The following is a 27,770-nucleotide window of genomic DNA, read 5'->3' on the forward strand; positions in this document are numbered from 1 at the left end:
CTGGCCTTTGTGCTAAACTGATATGTTGATATACTGATAAATTCCTCTTAGTCACCATTAAGTAACTTTGAACCTGAAGTGATGTGATCCACTGCTGCCAACGCAGAGCCTAATACACATTAAAATGGTAGGATTAAGAAATGTCATTGATCTTCATAAGCACTTTTGCTGGCACTAAAATACTGAAATTAATGGGCTCTAGCTATTCTCCTCATGAATAATACGCATGGCTAATTCAATTAACAAGCAATATCTCAGCCGACGTTAAAACAGGAAAAAAACAAAATAATTTAAACCTCAATTTCTGCTGAAACAATTATTCAATTTCAGCTTAAATCTAATCTATTTAAAAAGGATTGACCTAAAGCCCAGAAGTAAATTAAGTTACCGTGTCATCCTTTTGGCAGAGGAAACGTAAACATGCTCATCAGTGTGAACATTAGTAGGAGAATTAAGGGAGACGTGTTGAAATGTGACTTTGGGTCGCAACTACACAACTGACACAGACACTTAAATATAGGCAAACACAGAAGAGAAGAGAAGAGAAGAGAAGAGAAGAGAAGAGAAGAGAAGAGAAGAGAAGAGAAGAGAAGAGAAGAGATGCAGAAGAGAAGAGAAGACTGACCTGAGAGGCAGATGAAGGTCATGTAGTCTCCCTGACCACCAGTAGCCAAGAAGGGGATCTTCTTCTTGGTCCTCCGCTTCACCTGCACGGCAGCAAGCATCTTCTCATCATGGGGTATGAAGACCTCCTTGTTGATGGCTGACTTGGCACTCATCTCTGAAGCAGGCAGGAGTGAGCAGCTGGCAAACAGTTAAAGTGGAGAGGACAAGATCCACTCTTCACTGAAGAGGAGAAGAAAGGAAGGAAAACAGAACACACATTAAAATGAAAAGATGGACCAGGCTAATGTCTAAAAGTACACAAAAGGCTCAGTTTCTCACTCTCCAAAAGTCACTTACATTACAAAAAAAACACACTTTCCCACTTGCCTCTGCCTCCAGATTTGGTTTTATTTGCCCATGTTTTGAGATATACGACTGTTTGTGCCTTAATATGTAAGGCCCTATTTTTATGTTGGTGCAATGACTTTGAAATCCACTTTGAGCATCTGTGTGGGTCTTTAGTGCCCAGAGCAGTGCACAGGTAGGAGGAGAGGTACAAACAGGTGGGACGTTCATTCAAATGAGGCAGCACAAAACTAGTTGCTGGCATTTTAGCTAGATTAAAGAAAAAAATAGAGAAAAGTATGAAAACATTTCCAAAGTTTGTACTGTTAAGGATACCAACCAAATTACATCCGTACTCCCAAGTACCGATCCACGTTCAATCAAACAGTACCAAATTTTGGTACCTGGGAGTGTAAGTCACAGGGAGTCAGGACACTGGCAAGACAAAAGCAGTTATAAGTGTGTTTACACGTCTTGAAACATGTCCCAAACAACCTGCTCAAATATTTGTATAGCAAAATGCAAAACTGGCAAGTCTAACCAAACATCTAACCAAACACTAAAAAGTGCTACATCTAATAGTTGGATGATGGTACAGCTAATAATAGCATACCTGCGGCCACCTCTACATGAATAACAAAATCTTAAGTGACGCATCGACAACTTCATTGACATCTTCAGGTGATTCATTAGCTAGCTGGTTAAGTTGCTGTTGGAGAAAACAGGGCTTTTCCACTGTCTTGCTTGAAGCTGTCTTAGCATTTTTACCAGAGTTAGCCAACACACAGCCACTGCCTGGTTCAGAAGTTCCTTACCAACATACTATTGTATGCCTGAAAGCTTAGTATGAAGCCAACATGACAACAACAACTAGGGGTGTAACGATTCACTCATGCATCCGATGCATCAGACTTTAATGTGTAAGATATGAGCGCATCGGTTCAGACGGCCTATATCAGTAAAAAGCTGAACACGAATCAGAAACAAATTGATGCAACACTAGCGTATTGATACATCTCATTAGGATGTGCATACGTTTCATTTTTGGCATCAGGGAGCTGCCACTGTTAACTTTCCTCCATCTTCTCTCTCCCACTGTGTCTGCCTGCACCTCTCTCGCTGGACACCTGCTGCCGCGCTCACAAAAACAAGCGCTCCCACCCACCCTCTCCTGTGTCTCCTCTTCATTTACTTAAAACAGACGGCGCTGAAAACAGCGACAGAAGTGACATTGTACCGCGTCGCACCACCAAACTTTCATAACGTGCAAGTGTAGAATAAGTTTGGGTTTTATAAGAAAGGTGAGAAATACTGCTGCAGATCATTTATGCAAAACGTGTCTGACAGCGGAGAACAGAGCCACAAGTCTGACCCACAGAGACTTTTCTGTTCCTCCACACTAATCAAAACCACAGCACTCTTCATATGAAACAGAGCAGCAGATCATCTTACTGCAGAAATACGGATATTTTAAACAGTTTTAAAGTTTGTTCACAGATTGTCATTTAGGCTACAGGACCTCATTTACACATGAGACTCATAACAATATGTTAACACCACAGCAAAGTCTCCTTCTTTCTGTCTCTACTGTTACTACATTTAGTAAAACTATCAGGATTTTTTTGCAACTAACAGCACTCTACAAATGTAGCATTAATTGAATCAAAATGTAAAGACTGACACACTGTATTGTCTTGTATTGCATTGTATTGTGAAAGAGGTGAATCATATAAAACCAAATCGTTGGCCATTTAAAGATTTATAAGACAGTGTTTCCTCTACATTCATTTAGGAGTGGTGGCCCGCTGCATTTTTCAGATGAGTTTATTGAAATATTTCTCTAAGAAGAGAAACGGAACGCCTGCCCCTGCTGCTGAAAAATCCTAGAGGAAACACTGTAAGACATATCGAATCGTTGAACATGTATCGAGATACTTATCAAATCGGTCTCAGTCGGTGAGATACACACCCCTAACAACAACATAACAGGAACATGTTTCCTCCGATCCAAGACACAAGCAAAATTTTACAGCTTAGCCTTGGGCCAATCAGTCCCCTCAGCCTCTAAAAGTACGCATACACACAACTAATCTGAATTTGTACACTCTCTACTGCTCACAGTGTATGGAACATTTAAGTAATGACAGACTCAGAATGGTTGCATCTCTCTGTGTTGCAGCCAGTCTGCACGCTCCATCTCTCTAAATGCTTTGCCAATGTTCTCCCTGGAAGCCCTGCCACTTGTAGAGATGAAATGACTTCAGCTGAAGCTGTTCACAGTACTGCTAAGTCTCACTGATACAGAGCAGCAATCATGTTTCTATTATTACAAACTGATGTCTACAAGTGAAGTTATATCTTGGTGACTGGGAATATACCACAAGAGAGACACAGCAGTATGTCAGGGAAATACTGTGCTTAGTTGGGCTAACTGTGCTTAAATGTAGAATGCAGTCATAAAGAAGTGGGTTAATTAGGTCCAAATGCTCTCATGAGGACTACGGAGCTTAATCATTTTCTCAGCCACATGCTCAAGCACTCACAAACACATACCACACAGGCCACCATGATGCACCCAATCTATCTGTCAGTTTCAACCAGTCGATGAATTACTTTTACTACGAGGAGAGGCAGGCCAAACTGCAAAACAATGCCTTAATCAAACTGGCTCGCAAATAAACAACAGACCACAAACTTGTTTACTAACAGTGCAGCAAGCTTTAAAATGAGTTGAGTCAAAGTTTCATTCCCTGATTATGATACAAGTCCAGTTCCAAAATAGTTGGGGGCCTAAATTAAAACAGAATGTAATGATTTGCAAATCATTTTCGACTTGTATTCAATTGAATAAAGAACAAAGACAAGGTATTTAATGTTCTGACTGATAAATTTATTGGTTTTTTTTTTGTAAATGTACAATTACTCTCAATTTGATGCCTGCAAAACATTTCAAAAAGGCAACAAAAGACTGGGACAGTTGTGGAATGCTGCATCTACAAATGCGAGTTAAGGCCATGCAACGTGAAAGTAAGATGTTGTCTTTTCAGCAACATCGAGAAACACTACAGACGTCTTTGGGACTCAAGCTCATCTGAGACAGACTGAAGCAAAGTGGAAAAGTGTGCCGTGGTCTGTCAGGTCCACATTTCAGATTGTTTTCAGAAAAAATAGACATTGTGTCCTGAAGAAGAAAAGGACCATCAAGATACCAGTGCAAGCTTCAGAAGCCAGCATCTGTGATGGTATGGATGTGTGTGTGTTAGTGGCCATGGCATGGCTGATTGTCACATCTATGAAGGCTCTATTAATGCTGAAAGATACATACAGGTTTTGGAGCAATATGTGCTTCCATCCAGACTACGTTGCATTGCATTCCGATTTTATTAATGTTTTACACAGTGCCCAAACTTTTATGGAACTGGGGTTGTAAAAGCAAAACAAGCAAAGAACACGGTTTACATAGACTTGCAAAAAAACAAAAAAATGCACAAGCCGACTTCTCCTCCCCCAAACTTAGACACTGAAAGGCTGCCATTGTCGACTGGTGGTCATTGTTGCAGCAGGATTACGTCAGGCCAGAAGGAACTCTTCAACAGCAGTGGAACATAAAAGCTTTGGAAACAATACCACGGCTACAATATATTGTAATCTAATAAATAGCCCTCCTGTAAGTAGTACTTTTGTGAAGCTATTATTCTTCAGCTTTTGTTGAGTGTGTCAGCTATGTGGTAATTTCTAAGACAGCATTTAGTGGTGGTTTCATATTGAATAGCATCACAGGCAAAGATAATGTGGGTAATGTGTAGAGGAGGTCGACAAAAGAAGTTAAATCATCACCTCTCTGACACAGTCACCCACAAAAATCGTCATTACAAGATTCGCAAAGGTAGAACGTATTATAAGGCCACGGTATGATACTGCATTATGTTGTAAAGATTTTATTGTGTAGATCTGTGAAAGACAAACATTGACATCTGAAAGGCTCACTGAGTTAGTTCTACACTTACAAACTTTGTTTCATGCACTTTTTTCCTGTTACAAGTACTTTCTTATCCAGTGTCATCCATTTCTATCCATCTCCCTTCCTCTCTGCTCAGCAATGAAAGACTTCACAGTAAACAAAACCAGGGCCAAGATTTTGTGGAGAGTAATTAGAGAGGCTAATATATATATGCCTTTCATTGGAATTTAAAACATGTCCAACATCCATCACTTCTCGGAAACAGGCCTAAACTTTCATAAAAAAATACAACACCCTTGATCAAAGGGTGTGGATTTTGCAAAAGTTGTTTTTCACTGAATACTCCGTCAAAGGCAGGAAAGCTTGGTCAATCAGGGCCTTTTAAGCTGGCCAGGAAGGCAGCATATAAAAACTGTTCAAAACTGTGCCTCGAGCTGTGTGTGCATGTCACACTGAGCTCCGATAAAGACTGCAAAACCTGTACTATGCCAGTCTAGCCTCAAAGTGCACAAACAGTACAGATGAACTAAAAAGACCTGACATCTGAATATAACAATGAGTATCTGAGACCAGCTCAGAATGTATTCAGCATTTACATTTTCAGCAGTAATGTTAGCTGAGCTTTCAATGCTTTTACACAACAAACATTAGAGACTAATAGTTTTTTTCTGATTAGGAATTTTGTATTTCCTTGCTAAGCGGCAAAACTATTGCACAGTTGTGAGATCTATCATAATTTTGTGCATCAACCAACCTAAACATGCATTATAATACTATATACATCTGTATTCATATTCATTTACATATATAGTAACTGCTCACCCCCTCCTCTTGGTATTTTATCCTCTTATGCCTCCTTTCCTTCTTAATTACTGGATGGTATAATTAAGAAAACAAAAAACAGAAAATCAAGGTTAATTGTTGAATAGTCACTGGTCTTGTTGCTCTCTAGTAGCAAATCAGCCCAGCGGAGTTCTTCTCTGTGGAAGCCCTAATCCGTAGCATATCTCCCTCTTCTCCTGCTTCCTCCAGCTGTGAAGGCTGCCCACATCTCCCTGCAAGCTGTCACCAGGCAAAGGGGAGCACATATCCCCCCTCAGGTGGCCCACTGAAGCATGACGGGAAGGAGGGATAAGAGGATGGGGGATGCGAGGAAGAAAACAAGGAGGAGGAAGAAGAGGAGGAGGAGGCAGACAGGAGCCTCTAGGCAGTGAAATGTGGCCAGCTACAATGCATAGCTTATGGTTTGACTTTGAGCAGTCTTATGCAATGCTCAGAGTGCTGGGCTGAGCAGTCATACTGGAGGGAGCCAAGGAGCTGCTGTGGCAGTGAAAACGACGTACATATATTTTACGGCTGCTTATCACCCCATTTCCAAGTAGAACCCCTTTCAAAAACACTTCATTAACTGTGGCTGTGTATTGCCAAGCAGTCAGAGGAGCAGCACTGTTCCTGCTCATTCCCTTGGTCCCCCTTTGCCCAGTGTGTTAATGTGAAATCTGTTCAGTCCGTGCTCACAGCTCTCCTGGGACCTCATTGGAGTGCGGCCTTTGAGTTAGCTGCACAGCCACTTCTTACAGCATCAACACAGCGCTGTTCTCCAGATTGTGTTCACAAGCCCATGGGAAACTGCCACGGTTGCAAAAGCAAAGGAGAGGGGCCCAAAAGACAGGTGGATGATACAGGGCTTATCATGCTGAATTCAAGGTGTCTTCAATTTCCTTCAGAGAGACATAAAATCTAAGAGCCAAACCTTCACTCGGCACAGGCTAAAAATCCATCTAGGAAGGAATTACTGAGTACATTTATTCTGCTCCTCATGTAATTAAAATGCTGGCAGCTGGTGTGAGAAATATTTAGAAAGTGAGTCATAAGAAATCTTTCACATAGATATGAAGTAATGCGATACAGTATGGCTGTAGACCAGCGAGCTAAGGCTGACTTAAGGACAACTGAAAACCGGTGTGGCAGTGACATGTAGGTTTTGTGTGTATGTGTGGGAGCTTGTCCTACCTTTGTGAGGACCAACAATTTTTGGACTGTGAGATCGACAACAGAATCTTGAATCATGTTAAAAGTTAACTTTGGTACTTTTCAAACTATGTGTCTCAGTGACTAAGAGGGACAGCAATTTTTGAATCTGTGCTTGTGCACCCCATGTACTCAGTCCTCTACAGTGGCTGTGGGTTCAATTCCAACCCTTTGCTTCATATGACTGCTCACTTCAGCTGTCTAAGAGAGCTTGTTTTTTTTACTGACAACCTCCTAAGTGTCTGACATCATTATGGAAAGGTTCTCTAGACTTTTTTTTAAAAAGATTAAGGTAAGTTTTGTTTAAACACACAATATGTAAATTCCGATTCTAGGGGGTCTTGATGATGTTGTGAAATGGCATGGGATCACGGGAGTTACCTTCAGTTTTAAACAACCACCACTGCTGGTGAAAATTTACCTGACATGACTAATCTTCATGGGTGAGCTAACATTAAAGTTTTTTCATGTTACGTTTAGTCACATGTGCTGACTGCCTTCACTCTTTGACAAATCCAACTTATTGTGTGTATTCCCAAAAGATATAACAACTAGCAACTGGCTTGCAACAGCTAGCAGGAAGTTACCTTGAATAAATTACACATTTTTCTGCGTTTGAACATTGCTGGAAACATTTGGCATATTGAAAAATGCACAACTCAACAAAATTTGTAACTGGTGTTTTTAGACATTTTAATATGGAAATGTTTCATATTATGGCTTCAATTGGAAACAACTTATTGTTAAAACATTTTAACGGTTATCTTCATTCAAACTTAACAGAAAAAAAAACCTCACTAAATACATCTTGGTTCATCTTTCTATGGTTCCAACAATCACCAACTCTGGTGGTTTGGTAGAAATAAACAATTAACAGAGGTACATGTGAAAATATTCTGGCAGTACACACCGACCCTTTTGCAATATTTTTACATCTAACACCATGAATGAAGGGTTTATTTAGATCAGACCGGACTTTAGGATTGTTGAAACAGTGGAAAGAAGAGCCAATATGTTTTTGGTGAGTTTTAGTTTGGTTCTGTCAAATTTGAATGAGGATGACAATGTTGAAATTACAGTTTTGCAAAGGGAGGCTGGTAGTTTGGCAAAGGCAATAAAACAGCTGTTTCTAGTTAAATAAAACATAAAAAGTTCTGTAAAAAGTTCTCTTTTTATACTGATCCTTTTCATCATGTTGTCAGACACTTCATATAACAATCTGGGCCTGTCAGTAGCAAACACAACTGCACACTTTGACAGTGTGCAGTTGCCCAAAGGGATCACATTGTTTGGATCACATTTTGCTTTTTCAGCACTCTCTCGCAATACTGGACCAGTTTCAAAAAGTGGGAAAAAAAGGGTCTAGGTTGAAAAATACTGATGCTACCCTTTAAGGTTAAGGTGAGAGCAAGGGTTAAGCACACAAAAATCAAACATGTCACTGTACATGTCTAAACATATTTCACAACATATTTCTGGAGGCCCGCAGTATTTGAGTGATTCTCAGTAGTATACGGAAAATCCACACGTTCAGCAAACACACACAGGTGCACTGCAGTGTCAACAAGCATTTTTGCTTGTAAGACAGCAACAAGGCAGAGAACAAGAGGGAAAGCAATGCTAGAGATATGATTTGCAGATGGGGGTGTAGACTAAACCTTAGCTGAATGAATATGATGTACAAAAGAACGACATTTCAAAATTTGGAACATAATGATATCTGGCAAGATAACCAACTCAAACAGATAATATAATCCTCTTCTAGAAGCAATTCCCCTGTATCTACTCCTCCCACTCACATTTGACTGACTTTGGAAACTTTCAAAGACAAAGTAGTTTCTTTCATTCCTCGCTGCACTCTCAAAGATGTATAAAAGAAATGAAACACTTTGGCTCATCTGCAGCCTCTCATGCATGCATGTCTTTCATGTTGACTCATGGCTCTGTACAAGGCCTTGATTTTACAGAAAAACCTCCCACAGTGCACACATCTTCATAGATTACATCTTTAGAGAGTGATGTCACACGACAGTGTCACTTTGAGCAGGCAGCATCCAACATCACCACATGAACAGATGGTGAATGTTACCTCTCATAAAATAATTGAGAGATTACACCGTCTACCCTGCTGCTTTTGTGGTGTCAACGCCAGCTTGTGATGTATTAAAATCCAATCGGAGCTACAAATAAGCGACAAAACTCAGACTTGCCATGCGCAGTAAAAATATTTCAGCCACAGGTCACTTACAAGTCACGTTGCTTGATAAGGGCCAATAAAACCAAGAATTATTATGTTGTACAACTACACTTTCCAACTCATGCTGAGGAAGAACTCTCTCTGGCATTTCATTAGACAAGAAAAAGAAAAGAAAAGAAAAAGTCAGTAATAAAGAGCCCACAGTTTTTGCAGTATTTCTACATTGTAGAACTCTAAAGCTGCACTTCCTGCACTCTCCCTGTATGGTAGCTATACAGAACTTTGGGGCTGGATTGTGAAACATTAAATCAAAGAATTTGTTACGTGAACTAACCTTAAGAAGAGTGCACAATAGAAATAGCAGTTGCCCATTTTTGTGAATACTAGGCTTAAACAAGCAAAAGAACAGGATAGCTCATTCAAGATGGGGGAAAAACTTCAGGCCTGATTTATTTGTCCAAGATTTAAAATCTAAGACCAAATCCCTCCATCAGAACCAACTCATCATGCATGCCAGACAGCAAAGCTCATTAACACTTGTGCCATCTCAGACATCCAGAAATCTTCAAATCTGTTTGATTTAGTCAAATCTGCCATCGTGGTATGTAAAGACAGGGTTTGAAAACAAGTAAACAGGGCTGAGGCACTGGAAACTACAATACTTAACAATATCACCACTTTCTAACTTAACTCAAACTATCCAAACAGAAATGACAAGCAATGCTGCAACTCAACCATTCTGTTCTCCAAATTCAGCATCTAGTGCTGTGTTTTCTTTGTTGACACTCAGATACACTGCTTTCAGAGCTGCTCTCTCCAAATGCTTTATTTTAGCGCACTCAGGTGAAAAACAGTCAGTTTTTCCTCTTTTCATGTGAATCAAACAGTTTACTATGTGCATGAAAATACTGGCGAGACAAGAAATTACAGGACAGAACATCGTCTAATTGAGCAGTAGAGAGATTCTAGGTTTTGCATGGTTAAAAAGTTTGCGCTCAGCATAGGGATCAAACTGATTTTCAGATAATGACCGGGGGGAACCCATTTAAGCATCTATAATTGGCTATTCAGAGAGATGCTACTACTGTAATTTGTAGGCCACTTTATTCTTGAGGGAGCAGTGCAGCAGTTTGTCTGGAATGCTCTTAGACAGGGGTGCACTTTCGAAGAGGAGCATGAGAGAGGATGAAAACCATTTCTGACTTAAGATCATCATCAGGATACTTGGGTGCTGATTCGATATGCATTGCTATTCTAAACTATTACAATTTGATATCACAATTTATTGCAATTTTTGTTTGCTTTTGTAACACTAACCCAAGGGAAAATGTTGAATCATACAGTTGTGGAGAAACAAACAATGCACATTACAGTTTTATTTCAGCAGCATCATCGCTATATTGCATATAAAAGGGGTAAATAAAATACTTTTTGAAGTTCACTGTTGCATTTAGCTGTTCCCGCTCATAAAGCTAGTGCTGTAAGAATAATGAATTAGAAAATATAAATGTAGACAGACAGGCTATATGTGCCACCCAGTAGCGGCTGTACATTTAAAATCAGTTGGGAATTTTGAGTTTTAATTTTGACCTTTTGAGATTGCCGTAGCTCGTTAGTGTGGTATGTTGAAGCTGCAGAGTAACAGACTGAATTAACAAAATTAAGTCAGCAACTGTTAATTTGTTTCCACAGAGCATGTTAAATGCCTTAAAAGTAAAAGTAATGCACAAATCTTTTTATGTTGTACATGTGAACTTAAATGGATCATTTGTTAATATTACCACAATCACAAAGCTAATTTACGCTAGCAAATTAATGGCAATTCCTATTGTGCATTAGCACTGAGCTAACAGATTAAGGACTAGTTATTTATATGTATTAAAATGCCAGGCAATCAAAAAAAAAAATATTCAAGAATCATAAAAGAAAGATTCATGGTCAATAAGATTTTTTTTTTCCACACCTACTACACATGCCGATTTTATTAATATCACAAAAAAATAATATTTTTCCATCGAAGCAGCTTGTTGAATAGGATCTTACTCTTTTGCCTCAAAAAGGAAAGACAGAAAAGGACCCATTCAATTTACTGTGTGATTGAGCTGCTACTGAAGGTTATATAGTGCCAAGGAGGCATGGGCTAACCACGAATCAATGAGTGACATGCCAGGCCCCCAAATGAGGTCATCTTTTATAGCCCAGTACCTTATGGCAATATAACATTTGGAAGAGATTGTGGTGGGTAAACAGCACCAGCAGAAAAGCAAACATAGAGCACTTACAAATAGATGTCTTGAATACAACTGCAGGGACCATTACCACAACGGCTCAATTACTGTATGTGCTGAGGCAATGGTTTGCGGCATTAACAATACAAAAGTGAATGTACAATTCGTTTGCATAAGGATAAGCTAAAAGCAACAGCCCTGTGTCAGCGTGCATGGCCAGTATAATAGATTTAGATGATTTACACAGAGCAAAATCAGCAAAAAGTCTGAGGTAGGCAGACTATTTTTCTACTTCTCCATTAAGTGTATTGCAAAACAGAGGTGTTGCATGATTGTCATACAGAAATCATCGTTTCTGTAATCCTGGGAGCAACCACAATGTCAGTGATTCAGACTCCTCAGGGACTCCAAATCTTAGTGCCATTTTGTCAGAAACACTGACAGGCTGGTATCTGTTCCTCTTTTCATTATACAATCCACTAAAGAAACAGCGCTCTTCATGTCTTTATGTCTGCTTTCAAGGATATGTGTCCTCTTTGGCAACCGAACAAGCTGAGGTGGTGGACACTCAGGGAGGGAGCCAGCTCGACAGTTTACACAATGCTGACTGTAATTGGACACTGAAGTATGGGCAAAGGTATAAGCTTATCTTTTATGGTGTGTCAGAGCAAATTAGGCCCTGAACTCTTGCAAAGAAAGAAGACATATTTTAATGTAAGTGGGTTACTTAAGGCTACTGGGAGACACAAGGGTAAGATTAGGAGCCTCATAGCTAATCTGAACCAAACAGCCTTCTAGGTCCCAACCTGTCACAGAGATACAGCAGCGGAGACAAGTGGTAATTGGTCTTCAGAGATACTGGCATTTAAATGCAACTAGCTTTTTCTATCTTTGGGTTTAAGAAAGAAACAGCCCAAGCATTTATAAAGCCTCAGAATAATCAATAATAAAGTAAAACTTTAGAAAGATAACAAAATTATTCAAAGAAAATGCAAACGTGGTTTCTTTCTCTAACAAAAACAAGCTCCAACATTAGCTTACTGTGAAGTGGCTGCAACTAACAATTCTTTTCACTGTTGATTAACCTGTTGATTAGTTTTTTTGATTAACTGATTCAGTGTTTGGACTATAAAATGTCAGAAAATAGTGATAAGTCCAAGAAGACCAAACCATACCAGCCAAAATAAGGATGTTTCTGATGTTTGGATATGAAATGGTTTTATATAAGAACATCAACTTGTGATCAGCTTCTTTTGTAGTCCTTAAGCAGCCCCTGGGGGCTAAGCATCTGCTAAGTTTGCACTTGCCTTGGGTCAGGTCTACTTTAGCACACACAAGTACGTACACCAAAGATTTATTTCAAAACACAGCACCAAAAACCTGCTTTTAGCCGAGATATATGGTCACGATGTGTTGTTTCACTAAGAGTAAAGTAGGGCTGTACAATATGGTTAAAAAAAATTGCATCACAGTTTTCGTTTTCTTTGAAAAAATTTAATTCATGATGATGTGACATTTGTTAGGGTCTACCATGTTTTCTTACGTCTGGAGAACAGGATTTTTATGCCAGGGCATCTCTGCAGCACTACACTCCTTCATTATAATGTTTCTTTGGTCACACATTTTTCCTTTATCAAAAAATTGGACTCATTGTGCAGCGCTAGAGAAAAACACCCGCAAATGCTGATTCAAACGATGTATTTAACATTTAAGATTTAATGTTAATCAAACATATTGATTATTTCTGTTGGAGAAACCGCTGGCATCAGGGATGATAAATACTTCACTCCATATGGTTCATTAGCACCAGTTCAAAACACCATCATCAGATTACTTTAGAGCTTTAAATAATGTTTTGAAGCATTAAGGATTAGGAGGATTATATTATCTTATGACTAATATTGTGATCACATGAGCAAACAGACTGATGATACAGAGGCACAGCCTACAGTAATAACATCACTCTTCAAGTTGGACAACACACAAATTGACTTGTCTGGACTGACAGGAATTTCACTGGAATATTTACACTTCCAAGTCATTTACAGGGCAGGGGCCAAGCTTACTTTGATCAAATATTGGACAATTTAAGGCCTGACACAAGAATGCACTTAGTTCAGCACACTGTGACTACAGCTTCAGTTAGTTCATAAAGACAGATCCAAAACAGGGAGGCGCAGTTCACCTCAGTGGACACCATAAAACACAAATATGACTAATGTTGTGCAGTAAATCACCTTGAATTATCCAAATTTTGTCAAAGCAAAAGGAAGCACATTTCATCACCAAATTTGCTTCCAAAAGTCCAGTAGAGACATTTAGAAAAACAGCACTTTAGTTAATAAAACCTGACAAAAGGAAAATAAGGTTAGAGCCCGACTGACATATAGGTTGACCAACATAATTGCCCCGATACTGACATATTATAACTATATCTGTCTATATCAGTATCAGCATTTACGTTGTCTCATACGCATCGATATGAAAACTTTTTTTCCCCAAAAACATAATGCAGATTATTTTAATTTGTTAGCTGTATAAGCAGCTTTTTATGCATATTCAAACATTTTCCTCAATTCAGGTTTATTATACACATATATTTTCTCTATTTGTGTTTTTTTTTTATTTCTAATTACTAAAAATACAGGTTTCATTTCAATGCCCTGATATCACCTTAGATAACGTTTACATGTTAAACTGTAAAATATCCTGCTTCCTTTAGTTATCTTTGTCACGAGTGTTAATCATGTTTGAGGGATCACTGCAAAATGTGTTTACGTATATATTCTATATGTTATATTCTATATGAGGAACATCAGTTCGTATATCAATAACTTTTTTTTTTTTTTACTCTGATATTGGTATAGGAGCCAAAATAATGGGTACAGGCTTGTACAGTCTGGGAAGTTTATAAAATTGCAATGATTTACTGTTATTTAGACCTTAAAGCCAGAAAAAGACAACACCTATGCCATATCCAAAATCTATGACTAACTGGTCTCGTATTGCCCAGCCCCACTCTGCGGACACCTTAAAACACAAAAATGACATATTTTGTGCAGTAAGCCATCTTGATTTATCCTGATTTTGTCAAAGACAATAATACTTGAATCATCAAGCTTGCTTCAGAAAGCGCAGAAGAAATATTTAACAATAAAACGTTTAGACCATAAAATCTTGAAAGAGGACACTAACTTCAGGACACGTTAAGTTTTATAGTACAAGACCAGCACGCGCACTTAATGAGACAAACGCACGCGTGCACTTGCTGTGATTGCTTGTGACGCATTTTAGTGCCAATCACTCATCAATATCACGAAAACAAGTGTTCTTCTGTGACTACAAAGCCTCAATTAAACTTTTTTTTAACGCGAAAAACTCAAACTGTCTAAAACAGAAGTGCAGTCTGGAGTTAACGTTACTCACCGATGTGTTTTCAGCGTTGCGTTTTCCACGTGTAGTCCACAGATCCTTCAGTTAATTTCTCCAGCCGCTGTCACAGTTCGCCCACTTTCACCAGTCTCTTCCTCACTGTTAGCTGTCTGCCGCTCACTATAAACGGTAGCATTTCGCGTATAACATCGTCGACTTCACTTCTTCTGCGACAGTTGTTGGTGTGCGAGCGGCGGGAGGAGAGTTTGTTTTCCCTGCTGCCGTTTTCCGCGGAGGACAGACCGTCTGTCTGACTGGTGACTGCGGTTGTGTGAGTGTGTATGTGGAACCAGTAGCAGGTTCCCAGACACACAAACCCTCCCGCCAATCACGTACAGTGTCACACCACCACGTAGCACTGGGAGTCTCTTTGAAGTGTGAAGAAGGCACGAAGAAGAAAATACCCAAGCTAAATGGTGTAAATGGAGGCGTTGCGTGGATGTTTATGTAGTATAGTAAAGTCATAAAAACATATTTAGCACAACTGTCTATCTATGACGCTTTGCCAGCAGCCTGTGTAGGGTTTTTAAGACTTAAAACTCAAAGCAAGTGTACTTAAAGAGGCTGGTTTCCAGATGATTCAAGCTAAGAGTTATAAAAAGCTGTCACATGAGCTACAAAAGGAGTGACCAGAGGCAATTATAACTTTTTAAATAAAAATATTATTTCATAATTCACAGACTAGTCATCTTTTTGGCCAATTTTATTGACTCACAAAATACATAACAACAAAAATACAGATACACATATATATACATATTCACATACGTTTACTCACGTACTCACACTTACATACATACATATACATATCCAAACCAATTAATTAACAAATCTAAACTGAAACATTTTGCTGAACCATGCATGTCTCAAGCAATGTGATTCATAAGCACATTTACTATCCTTCAACTTACACTTCACTGCATCTTACAATACAGATAACATGCAATGCCTATTCTGCAGAATAGCACTGACAGAGAAAGCACCACCCAATTTTTCTTTTTGTTTTAATCAGACACAAATATTTACTGGTCATCTTTGATGTAGTATGTGCACTAATTAAACCTATAATGTGTACATTTCTGCATTAAAATGTCTAAAAACACTAGTCTGTGTACTTGCATGATCCTAAATGTTCCCAACAATGTTCTAACCCAGGGAAATCCATTATTCATTTAAGATAACGGTGGTCTTCCTGCTAGCCGTTGCTAGCTAATTGCTGTAACTTCCTGTAAAAGATGGTTTACATCGCATACAACAGAGGGTTAGGGAGGGAGTCAATGAACGTGACTAAAGATGAAGAAAACATTATTTCATCCATGAATATGATTTCTTCCCAAATTATATAAGATGCTAGCTATAGCTATACCTTTGTTAGCATAGGTTGTTCATGTTCATTTTTAATGAATAACCTATAAAATTGATGTAAGTATAAATTAATAGTCATCTACAGGAGAAGTAACTTAATACCTAAAATGATTTTTTTGCGGCGGTGGACTGATCCTGCTGCTGTTCCACAGGCAGAGAGAGAATGCTACTGAGCATGTCATGAAGTGTCATCACTCTGCTTATTTGTGATTGGAGGAACTGGGTGTGGTACAATTGCCCCCAGTTTCCCCTAACTGAAGAGGCTCATTTCCAGAGGATTTAAGCTATGTATGTACACTATACAAATATTGTATTAACTGCATTACAACTGTATGTCCCAACAGGTACGTGATAAGAATAGCAGTTGAAAAATCCTGTTTGCTTACTGATTAACAGGGTTTTTAGACTTATATTAACAGTGACACTCCCAACCCCTATGGGAATATTAGCTAGTGGACTAAAATGTTTTTATTGCCTTGTCTCTGTGACTCAAACATTAAGTATCTCTGATTATAGTGGGTGTCCCACACAATGAATCAGTAAACATGTTCATTATGAACTTATTGTAATCACTTGTTTAGACAGTTTTACACTACCAATGTAACTGAATAGGATCCTTTATAGGGGTATTATAGCATGAAACTGGTGTAAAGTAATCATATTTTATGGTTTCATTAGCTTATCTCCATGAATCAAACCATAAATAGCGTCACATATCTAGCTTCCCGCTGTGTGACTGAATAAACAACAACTGGGTCATTTCCCCAGGTCACTTGAAAAAATGAAAGTAGCTCACCTGATGAGGTTACTGACCTCATAACAGTGACTTCCTCCTTCATCCAACCTTATGAGCATACAATGTAATGAAAATGAAAAATAATGGTGGCTAAAGTAAAAGTTTTTATCACCCTGTCTGTGTGACTCAAACCTTAAATATCTCACATTATAGTAGGCGTCCCACAATGTGACTTAATGAATAGTGACGAGGGCATTCCCCAGGATCACCATAAAAAAAAGTAGCTTAACTTTTTTGAATTGCCTGTTTAGACAGGCCCACACTGCTTGAACATCTTCCAATAGCTCACTGCTGGATGCGTGGGAGGTGTCAATGTTCAAGACTGTCCTAAACTACCAGCAGCTGTTGACTACCAGCTTTTGTTTCGACAGCCATGCCAACAGAAATCTGTTCCCGGGGAATTCACACACACAGAGGCAGTGGAGCTGTCTGTGTGTGTGACTGTGTCTGTCTGATGTTTTGCTTGGCTCTTCGTGAGACATCCAAATTCCCTACAGAGCTCTAATTCCTCCCCTCGTTGATTTGGCTTCTTTTATAAGCTCTGTCTTCATTTTGAAGAGACTTGGACACCGCTGGCTCGTCTGAGATAGTTCAAGTTTTATGCGCTTCTGTTTCTTTGCCTCTGGGTCCTTGCAGCTGATCATTAACATGTTGCAGAGGGATATGATGAGCTTTTGAGCCATCTTTATTTGTCATGCTAAGCAGAGGGCCAGTTGTACTGAAGCAGATGTGTATGGGTCAGTGGAGAAAGTCATGCAAAGGTGGGATGTGTGAGTAAGTAGAAATCTGTTTTTTAGAGTTTTCAGGTATCTGTACTTTACTTGAATATTTATTTTTCTGACATTTTTTGATTTTTACACATTACATTTTAACACAAATATCTGTATTTTCCACTTTTTACATTTTCAGAACAGGTTAATTACTTTAGTTTTAGTGAGTCTGAGGAAGATTATTGATTTATTTTATTATCACTTTTCCAACATCAAGATAGATTGCAACCTAAATTGATGGCACAATAACGTATAGAAAAGATGATTCCTTGGTTTATCCATCAGTGCATATTATGCATGACAGATATAACAACACAAAACAGGGATGTTACAGTATGAATTAACAATGATGAACAATGCTAAACAATGTAAAAGGATGAAAAATCATGTAGAAGATATAATATTATGAAATCAATGTAAAGGACTGAAAAGAAGTAAGATGATAAAGATGTTAAAGAGGTCACAAGTCATAATAAGACATAAAAAAAAAGACACAAGACAAAAACTACATTAAATATGTAACAAGACAAAACAGATGTAACAAGATACAAAAGATGTAAGAAGACAAAAAGATATGAGACAAGAGAGACATAACAAGATGTAAAACAATGTAAAAGTAATAACAAGACAAAAAAAGACACAACAAAATGTAAAATGATGTAAAAGAGGTAAAAAGACAACATAAAAGACTTAATGACAAAAGACTAAAAGACAAAAACAACATAAAAGATTCAACAAGAAAATAAACCTACTTAAAAATCTGTCAAGATACAAAAGATGTAACAAGACAAAAGAGAACATAAGAGACATAAAATGAAAAGAGATGCAACAAGACAAAGGCTGAAAAGACAAAGCAACAACATAGCAACATAAATTACGTAAAGCAATTTTTAAAAATTACATAGAGTGTGTGGCCTAGTGGCCACCTGGTAATTAAAGACATAAAAGCACAAGAACAACACGAAAGACAAAAAACCAAAGTAAAAATAAGTATTAATTAAAGATGCAAAGGACGCAACAATACAAAGACGTAACGAGATGAAAAACAACATCAAAGATATAAAGACAAAAGACGTAACAAGATGACTATGTAAAGGACGTAACAAGGTGAAAAAGACAGACAAGCCTGACTGTGGAGAAAATGGGAGGTTCAGTTCACAGAGAAAAAGCTGGCAAAAATGTTCTTCAAAGGGCGAGTCTTTTACTTTTATGCTTCAAGTACATTTCAGAACCTGTACTTTTTCACTTTTACTTGAGTAAAAAAGTTGAATCAGTACTTCTTGTTTTACCAGTTATTTTTACAAAAGTAATTAAACTTCTACTAAAGACTGTGTGTACTTTTGCCGCCTCTGAAACCATGATATCAAGTACATTATAAAAGATAAACAAATCTATTTGTGACTTTCAGACAACTATCCTGTAATCAAAAATGCATGTTTCTGATTTTATTGAAAGCACTTTGCAGGAATTTGTCTGGCTTTACAAATCCGCTGCAACACCTAAGCTCTTGTAAGGTGTCATTGTGAACAGTATTAATGCCAGATGCAATTCAGTTTTACACTTATGAATACAATTTATTTACCAGCTAAAGCTCCAAGACAAATTACTTCCTAATCCAAAAGAAATGGTACAAAATCATACTTGGCAGTTGGCAAACCAGTAATCAAATATGGATGTTTCTTTTTCGCCCAGGCTTTGACGCTTCCTTGGGATCACATTACAGTTTGTCTGGCTTTGTGATTCCACGCTACAGCAAGCTGCGCAACCATCTGGTGGAGCATGTGGAAATAGTTCATTTCAAGATTTTAGGATTGAAAAATGTTTTCTGACTCTTCTGAGACTATTTTTTTATGCTTACCTTCAGACAATCCACTTTGATTTACACAGGCTCTTCTGCTGAGTGTAAATTTGGATCAGGATGGGGATTGTGTTTTGCTGCTGCGAAGCCATTGGGACAGCAACAAGAAAGGATTGGATAGACTCTCTGGACTGTGACACCGAAGTGTACCTCTGTGCTCCCCCACATGAGCAAACACTTTCACTGTAATGAGTCACTTTTTCCAGGTTGAGGGAAAAAGAGACCAGAGAGGGAAAAGTGATGCATTCACACACAGATGCACACAAGCAGAGAGGGTTAAAAGGGCATTAGCTGTTTCCTGCTTGTGAGTTTGGGAATTCAGGCAGCTAAGTCTCTCTGGGGAAACACTGGCCAGTGATTTGCTCTGATGAAAGAGGCAAAACACTGAACCGAGTCAAGGTTTGTTTGCAGGTTTGGTGTACGGCACTACCACTCTCAATAACAGTCTGAAAAACGATTGCCCAACAAATATGTTGAAAGCTTGACACTGCTCATTGCTCAATTGATTGCTGAGGTTAACTTTTGGATGCATGACACACCGCAGAGACTGAAAACATCCTTCAGGTTTGCCCACGTGGCTCAAAGTTTCCCCGATGTGTTATAGGACTGGAATCTGTGGGAAGGAAATGGTGGTGGAAAAGTAACCAACTGCAGATACTAAATACTGTCTGATTTCTCTCTTTCAGCACCAGACCAAATTTGCAGAGTGGTTTAATGTTTAGTCCAACTTTGGAATTAACGAGGAGTTATTTGTTTAGTTTTCCATGAGTCATTTTATGGAGCAGCTGTGCTTCACTGACCTGAGTGCAGTTTTTATCCACTTAAAACTAATGTTCCTAAGATTTTCCATGTATTTTCTATTAAGTACAGTAGCTTTAAAGGTAGAATATGCAGGATTTGTCAGTTTCTGTTTGTAAATACACCATTCAGAGTTGGCCCCTACTCCCCAGTTCAATTCACAAGAGAGAGAGAAGAAAAGCAGACGTGACTTGACTCGGCTTGACTCAGTTTGACTCAGCATACCAGCCAAGCATGGCAGGGATTTGCATCACTATTACAACAGGGCTACCCACAAGAAGGTGTGTCTTTTAACTGATACCAGTGGCTAAATATATTGTATTTCCCATAAATTCTTCACATTAAATGTTGCCTGTTATCTCATTACTCAAAAGCTTTTATTATGAGGCAGCAAAATCAGGAAATGTTGGGTTTTCACCAGCAGTAACTCAGTAGTAACACGATTCCTATGCAGCTAAAAGCAAACACGATGCTGTAAACTAAAGCAGATACCTGGAAGTACAAACAGCTTCACTTCAAAATGTCTTTCTCTCTGGTCTCCTGCACAGACATGAATTGAGTGTTCCCACATACACTTTTGTGAGGGGGAGAAAGGCGTGTCATTACAAGAGATGTCACAATAACCCAGTTGGAGGCAGGTCAGACACACTTTGGCCCCAATCTGGAGACAGTCCAGCTCAGGTGCAACTTGGCACAGCTTTGTGTATTTTGTCATGGCAATAAAAAATCAGTGTGGCATGGTCGCTAAGTTGCAGTGGAAAAGCCCTCAGCAAATAAAGTGAGGGACTGACATTAGCGAGTAGGCACTGTTTCACAGAGGTTACGTTCTAAAGCACAAATAAAAACACCTCTGGATTTTGAGTGAGTGCAGCCAAAATCATCCTTCATCCTGTGGACATTCATCCAGCTCTCACAAACAGTCAGCAGAGGAGAAGGAGTGAGACAACAATGTATTCATTGGTCGCTAAGTTTTTATTGAGCTCTGACCTCACACCATTTGTGCTGTTATTGGCTGGGGGCTACACACCGCTGAAAGAAAGACTTATCCCCCGACATGTCCTGAACACAGCAAAATAACACCACCACACACTTCTTATGGGTCATAAGTGATGACTGACAGGAATTATTTTGTATGAGTCTACTCAAGATTTGTTTTAGAAAGGTTGCTGTATCTTCTTTTCTTTTTAACCAAATCCCACACATTTAGGCTACTCTATGTGTCTCCTTTTGATAACTAATGCAATATTTTTTTTCACTTCCATTCGCTGAGCTTCCCATGAAACAGTTTAAAGCCTGCCTGGGGAGGCCTGTCTCCCACCTCTGCTTTAAAGAATTGTTTTCATGCTGTTCTTTAACATTGTGTTCTGTACCTACTTGCTGCAGTGTTTCATCACTTATATATTAGTAAAATCTAAGTTACACTTTTTAGGCTCCACTGCACCACTATATTAGAAACATTTTAAATGACTCATGCATTATTTATACACATTTTAAACCAAATATTTCACACTTACAGTCAGTGAAATATTTATATCCAAGAAGCTGAAGTTGCCCCTTTACATGAAATGGAAAATTATGCCTTCTGCATCACTTTATAGATATTTCCTTGTAACTCAGTATGACGTACTTGGCATCAGTCGAAACCTTGGAGTCTTGTCTGGAATTTAAAAAGTGCTAGTGTGGGCTCGAGTAGAGATCTCCTAATAATGGACCCGCCAAATAATCCGTGGGGTTGAGAAGTTAATCGGCGTTGTGCTTCCTCTCCTCAAGTACAATCAGTACTTTTTCCCCATTAAAAGCACTCCCACAGGAGACCGAGGCAACTGTCAGAGCTCTCTACCTGGCACTCCTTCTCCCTTGGCTCCATCCCCTTTCATTCCCCCCTCTCTCCCTACACACCCTCCATCCCTCCTCCCAAAATCCTGGAAAACATAAACATCCCTCCAGCATGTGACGTTATAGATGAGGAGCTGTGCAGGCTGGCTGGATTAGGGAGAACGAGGTGCCTCAGTCCCTGTGGAGAGTAGGGTAAACATGGAGATCTGACGATAGAGGAATGGAACGGTGCGAGGGATCCTTTGCTCCAACCACCGGCTGCCTCTCATCTCCCCACATGGCCAGATGGCTTCCATACACTCACACACACTCCCCAATACGCTCTCTATTAGTCTCTATGTTCTTTTTTTTTCTCTGTCTGCCTGCTGCACTAATCAAACACTGAATTCATGTGGTTTGTTGTTTACTCCTCACAGTGTGCGGCATGAAACACACACATCAGACAGTGCTTACAGAGCTGCATGAGAGAGCTCACTAGCGAGAAAAACATGTCTCATTGTGGTCGAGCTGACATGCATACATTACATCAAAAAGCGTGTGTGTGGGTGCACAGTGTGTGAGTTGTTGCATGCTTTCATTTGAGATCTTATGTCTTAGTTCCAAGCAGAGAATATCAGACAGTTTATGTTTGGTTTTCTTTCATCAGAGTAGTTTTGTGGTTCTTGGTAACTTCGTAGAACTCGCTACATTTAGGGAGGTGGACAGTTTCTTTTTGAGTGTGCAATGCCACTGCATTTGACCCTCACTAAATCCCTTTTGGAACCTCACTCAACTTTCTCATTTCCTATTTCCTGTACTTTGCTATCTGCTAGGGTTATCTACGTTGAAAAGAAAAACTAATTTTAAGTTAACTTATGCCAGCAAAATGCTAGCTGACTAGTTGGTTAATCTACATCAATTGTTAACTAGCTAGTTTGCTAGTGTCGTGCTCTTTAGCAAGATGCTGGCTAGCTAGATAGCTGCAGGAATCAGTCCTAAAACCCAGAAATGAGTTAACATACTAGCATATCCCTTCCCTTGTCTTGAAGTCAGTGTTATTGGGTTTTTTTTGAATGAAACTTGTGTTAATCACCACAGACCTCTATCCACATCAATCATTACCTAGCTAGTGTTCTGGTCTTTAACAAAATGCTGGCTAACTAGCTTGCTAATCCACATCAGTCATTAGCTAGTTGAGCAGCGCTTTGCAAACATTAGTCAACTTACTACCAAGCTTGCTCAACTGAAGCACAGAGCAAAATGGACAGATAATTTTATACAGTGAGGTCAAATTTCAAAAACTGGTCTCACTATAATGAAGTGGCTACAATGATACAATTAATGTCATCACCCATGAACACATTGGACTCACTGAATCCACACAAGTCTCAGCTTTCCAGTCAGACCCAATTTATGATATTCCAACACTGTTTAGGACCACCAGACCCCATGCAAAAATATTCAAGTACCATTTTTAGAATAGACAAAAGTCACAAATCTATACTGCATACAAAAAACTGTGTGGTTTTTGCCACACAGGGAGACCATTTTCATTCAGACATCTTGAGGAGAGGTCAAGGATCCCCCTTTTTTAAAAAAAAAAAAAAAAAAAAAGCTCATGCCAGTTTTTACCTGATGAAAATTTAGCCAATGGTACCAATGGATTTCTTTGATCTTCTGCTTTCACATGATACCAGTATCTCCACTCTGGCTGAGCCCACTTCAGCCTCTGAAAGACAGCAGTGTGAGCCAAGGACGAGTGTGTCCCTGCAGGGTTTATTCATGCAGTAGGTAGAGCGGTGTGACGCTGTTTTGGTGCCCCCTCTCACATGTGGTGCCCTGTGTGTCTTTGCTGTACTCTTCATGCACATCATCTAACCAGGTCAAGTGTGACAATCCACTCTGATCATCTTTAAGTGGTGTGAAATAAGAAAATATTAAGAACTCGGATCTGGTATTGATTATACCTGCTAGTGCCTGATAGAATATCTCTCACATGTGGTCCCTACAAATCACATTAGATACACAACAAGAAGCCAACTTATGTCATGTTTTGTCTTTTCAGAGGGAACTCTGTGTTGAGCAGAACCACTTTTTATGACTATTACATACTGTCTATGTCATATCTGTATTTCTTTCACAATGAGTCATTCATGGTCGGTGGTTGTCAAAAGGCCAGGAGATCTGTCAGATTACAGGAATTATCCATATGACCTTTCAGGCACTGCTGGAACACAAAGACCTGTCACTTCTTTAAAACTATTCATAACCGCTCACACTGACATCATCTTTTGACAACTCTTTTTTTTAAAGTGAGAAGTTTGGGACCTGTCATTGGAATATTCCTTTGCCAAAAACAGCCGCTTTAATTAGATCTGAAGCAAGATATCAACCATCCATCATGTGAATGCCCGACCAGCCGCAAGTAATGACTTTCATGCTCGGATCAATCTTAGCTGCTTTGTCGCTTTATAAAACACACCAAAGAAATTTGCTTTTAATCCCTGTTCTGGTCTCTGCATTACTAATAAAAGCTGGTTGTTCAATCAATTACACATTTGGTTTTAATACAAAAAAATCAATACCTAATTAAATTCAGACTAGGTTGATTAGGGAAAGAGGGAGGTCTAATCTTGTAATATTATTCAATTTACCTTTAACATAACTGGTTGGACAAGACTCTATTTTTAACCTACAGTGAGATGGAGATTTTCTTTCTCTTGAACCAAAGAATGCTGCATTCAGCTCTCTTTTTCACGGATCAATGGTTGCACTGTATCACCTCAACCTTAAAGCCAAAAAGATCGGGGGACTTTGTGAAAGACGTATGAAAGGACCAGAACTTGTGCTTTGAAAAACTGGTTCTCCTGCACATAAAAAAACAACATTGCAAACTTAAACTTCATGTTTCAAGCAAGGAACAAGTTATCGTGTTGTGAAGCAAGCAAGTCAAGTTGAGTCTCTGCTATTAGTCAAGCAAATAAAGTCAAGTCATGCTCAGGTCAAGCAAGTTTCAAGTCAACTCCTACAGAATTGTCATGATCCTCTCCAGTTTCCATGTGTTAAATCAGTTAAAAGACAGTGGTTATAAAAAGTTGAGCTTCATTTTCAACAATACACCTTACACCTTATAAATGTTACTGATATTTGACATTTTGTGTCAATAACAAGCCTCCAAAATGAACAATAATGGAGAGTTCGATTACAAGAATTGCACACAGGAGCAAGATGAGCACAGTTATGTTAGCTGTGTCTGGTTATATCACGTCCATGTACCCTTCTTTGCTGTTTTTTTGATGGATGAAGTCGGATGTTGTGGTGACTGTGTCACTGATTTTTGAGCTGGCAGGTTGCCAGGTTTGTGCACTTTGCACTAGAAATCAGTCAATTATGTTTCAAAAATCAAACCTCTCAATATCTAGGAAAATGCAAACATCTAATTAAAAGATCAGGTCCTTTCGAGTCATCTATTTCAAGTCTGTCTCAAAACTCAAGTCATGCATCCCAAGTCTTTTATCAGTGTTAGTCAAGCAAGTCTCAAGTCCTCAAGTTTGTGACTTAAATCTGACTCAAGTCAAGTCATGGGACTCAGGTCCCTCACCACTGCTGACTGGAAACATCACAAAGTGGCATGGGATGTGCACGGACCAGGTCAGAAAAAACACCCTACAGCAGGTGATTGAACCCCAGAACAAGCATTGGTACCCCTGTACAGAGCATAGGTAGGGAGGTGAGGCACCTACACAGAGCTCAAACCATATGAAAAGACTTTACTCACTCCAGCCACACCCTGTTCACCTCCATCTGGAAAGAGTTACAGAAGTGTCCACTGCAATACCACCAGACAACAGCGCATCTGAACAAAAGGCTGAGAGACTGCTTAATTTATCCTCCTCCATTTGAAATAGTTTGTTTTATTTTTATCTCTGCAACCAATCCATATAATTTTTGTAATGTTGTAATGTTGTTTTATGAGTTGCAAAGAGAGAGAGCAAAGAGAACTACAACTAAATGTTGCTTTACAACCCTGTTGTATAATGACAAAGAAATCTTCATTTTGTATTTTTTTCATATCAGATCACCTCATAAAATGAAAGACATTAACATTACATCAGCATTGTTGATTGTAATTGCTCATTTTCTACATGTGGGGTGGTATGAATAGGAAGATAGTTAGTAGGAGGAAATACTAATTGTGCAGTAAACCCTTACCCTACAGCTGCTTCACAACAGAGTACAAAGGAAACACAAAGTGGAAAGCAAAAGACTTTGTAAATGTGAGGTGTGTTTCAGTCAGTCAGTTCTCAGTTTTCCCTCGTCTGCTATCATCATGCCAACACTGGAGAAACAGTTAAGCTCCCTTTGCCCACAGGCAGCAGCTTAACTCAGGAGTGAAGACAGGATTTTCAGAAGGAGAAGCCATCCTGAATCAAAGTTGATTCTCCGGGGTGCGCTGAAGTCAGATTTCAGAGCAACTTGCACGGGCAAAAGATTCTGTAATGGAGCCACACACCATTAAACAACGCAAACTAAATCCATCTCCATCACGGCAGGCAGACAGTTGAATGATGGGCATGTGAAGTGTGTGCATTTGTGGCTGCTGTGGTTGTGTGTGGTATTCTTCAACATACTAAGTCACCTTTGTCATTATGAACAATTCAGGCATCTGGAAGCCTCAATGAGTCTCTCAATCCACATTATGTTGAAAAAATCCTTCAATATGACCTGTTGTGTGTCTTAGACATAATTTTATTGTGTAGCAACTCATTCATTAAAAGTATTTCTACATTCTTGTCTTAGTTTATTCAGTTTTAAAGGGATAATTCAGATCGGTGTGTTATCTGCCTATGGATGGCGGTCACCCCCAGTTTGTAGAAGTGGCAGGAGAGCGTTATATATATTCTAAACAGAGCACATGCTCAAACTGATATTAATTCTTTTGGGGAGTCATTTTTTTAGGCAGTTAAAGTTTAGTTTAGCTTTACTGCACATTGCTTATATTCCTACAGCAGGACTGTTACTTCCTTGCTTCTCCAAAAGTGGGCATGCCAACCGCCATCTACTGTAGATATTACACTGACCATAGATAAATACCTCATACGACCCCACTTCAAAAACTATGAACTGTCCCTTTAAGGTTTTGCTCAGTCTGACCCAACCACAAGTCCTCTGTATTCTGTCTTTGTCTGCCAGTAACCCACTCACTCTCCATCCTTTATCATTTCACTGCCAGATAGCAGTCAAAATCAGCTAATTTAGCCGATCAATGAGCAGAGCCCTCTGGGTAACACAAAGAGCCAAGGATCCAATTTCATTTTGCAAGTTTCATTTGGTCTTTTATTGTTGGCAGGACAACTGGTGTCACACACTGTCTTGGTCATAACACCACAGGGAGATAATGTAGAGATACAGAGATGGACACTTGGTGCGCTGAGACTTTGGGATTAACACAGACTTATTTCTTATTATTGTCTTGATATCTGGGAACAATTGAAGAAAAACTGCTAATAAACAGAGAGATGAAATTGAGGGAGAAGGCATCAATGAGGTCCCAAAAGGTAATGGCTT

The 27,770-nt window shown here is 39.1% G+C and overlaps 1 protein-coding gene across 1 annotated transcript in view; it reads right to left on the reverse strand.

Moving 5' to 3' along the window:
* stxbp6 (syntaxin binding protein 6 (amisyn)) overlaps positions 1 to 15,110 on the reverse strand; it is an 81,682-nt gene extending 66,572 nt beyond the window's left edge. Inside the window, exons 1-2 of the mRNA XM_084742438.1 lie at positions 14,795 to 15,110; positions 626 to 846 (exon numbers count right to left, since the gene is read on the reverse strand). Coding sequence (XP_084598564.1) covers positions 626 to 779 — 154 coding nt within the window. The 5' untranslated portion in view covers positions 780 to 846; positions 14,795 to 15,110. The remainder of the gene's footprint in view (positions 1 to 625; positions 847 to 14,794) is intronic.
* Between the last annotated feature and the right edge of the window lie 12,660 nt (positions 15,111 to 27,770).

Source organism: Lutjanus erythropterus, chromosome 18, assembly GCF_056507025.1.
Source record: "Lutjanus erythropterus isolate fLutEry1 chromosome 18, fLutEry1.hap2, whole genome shotgun sequence".
Taxonomy (NCBI): Eukaryota; Metazoa; Chordata; class Actinopteri; order Lutjaniformes; family Lutjanidae; genus Lutjanus; species Lutjanus erythropterus.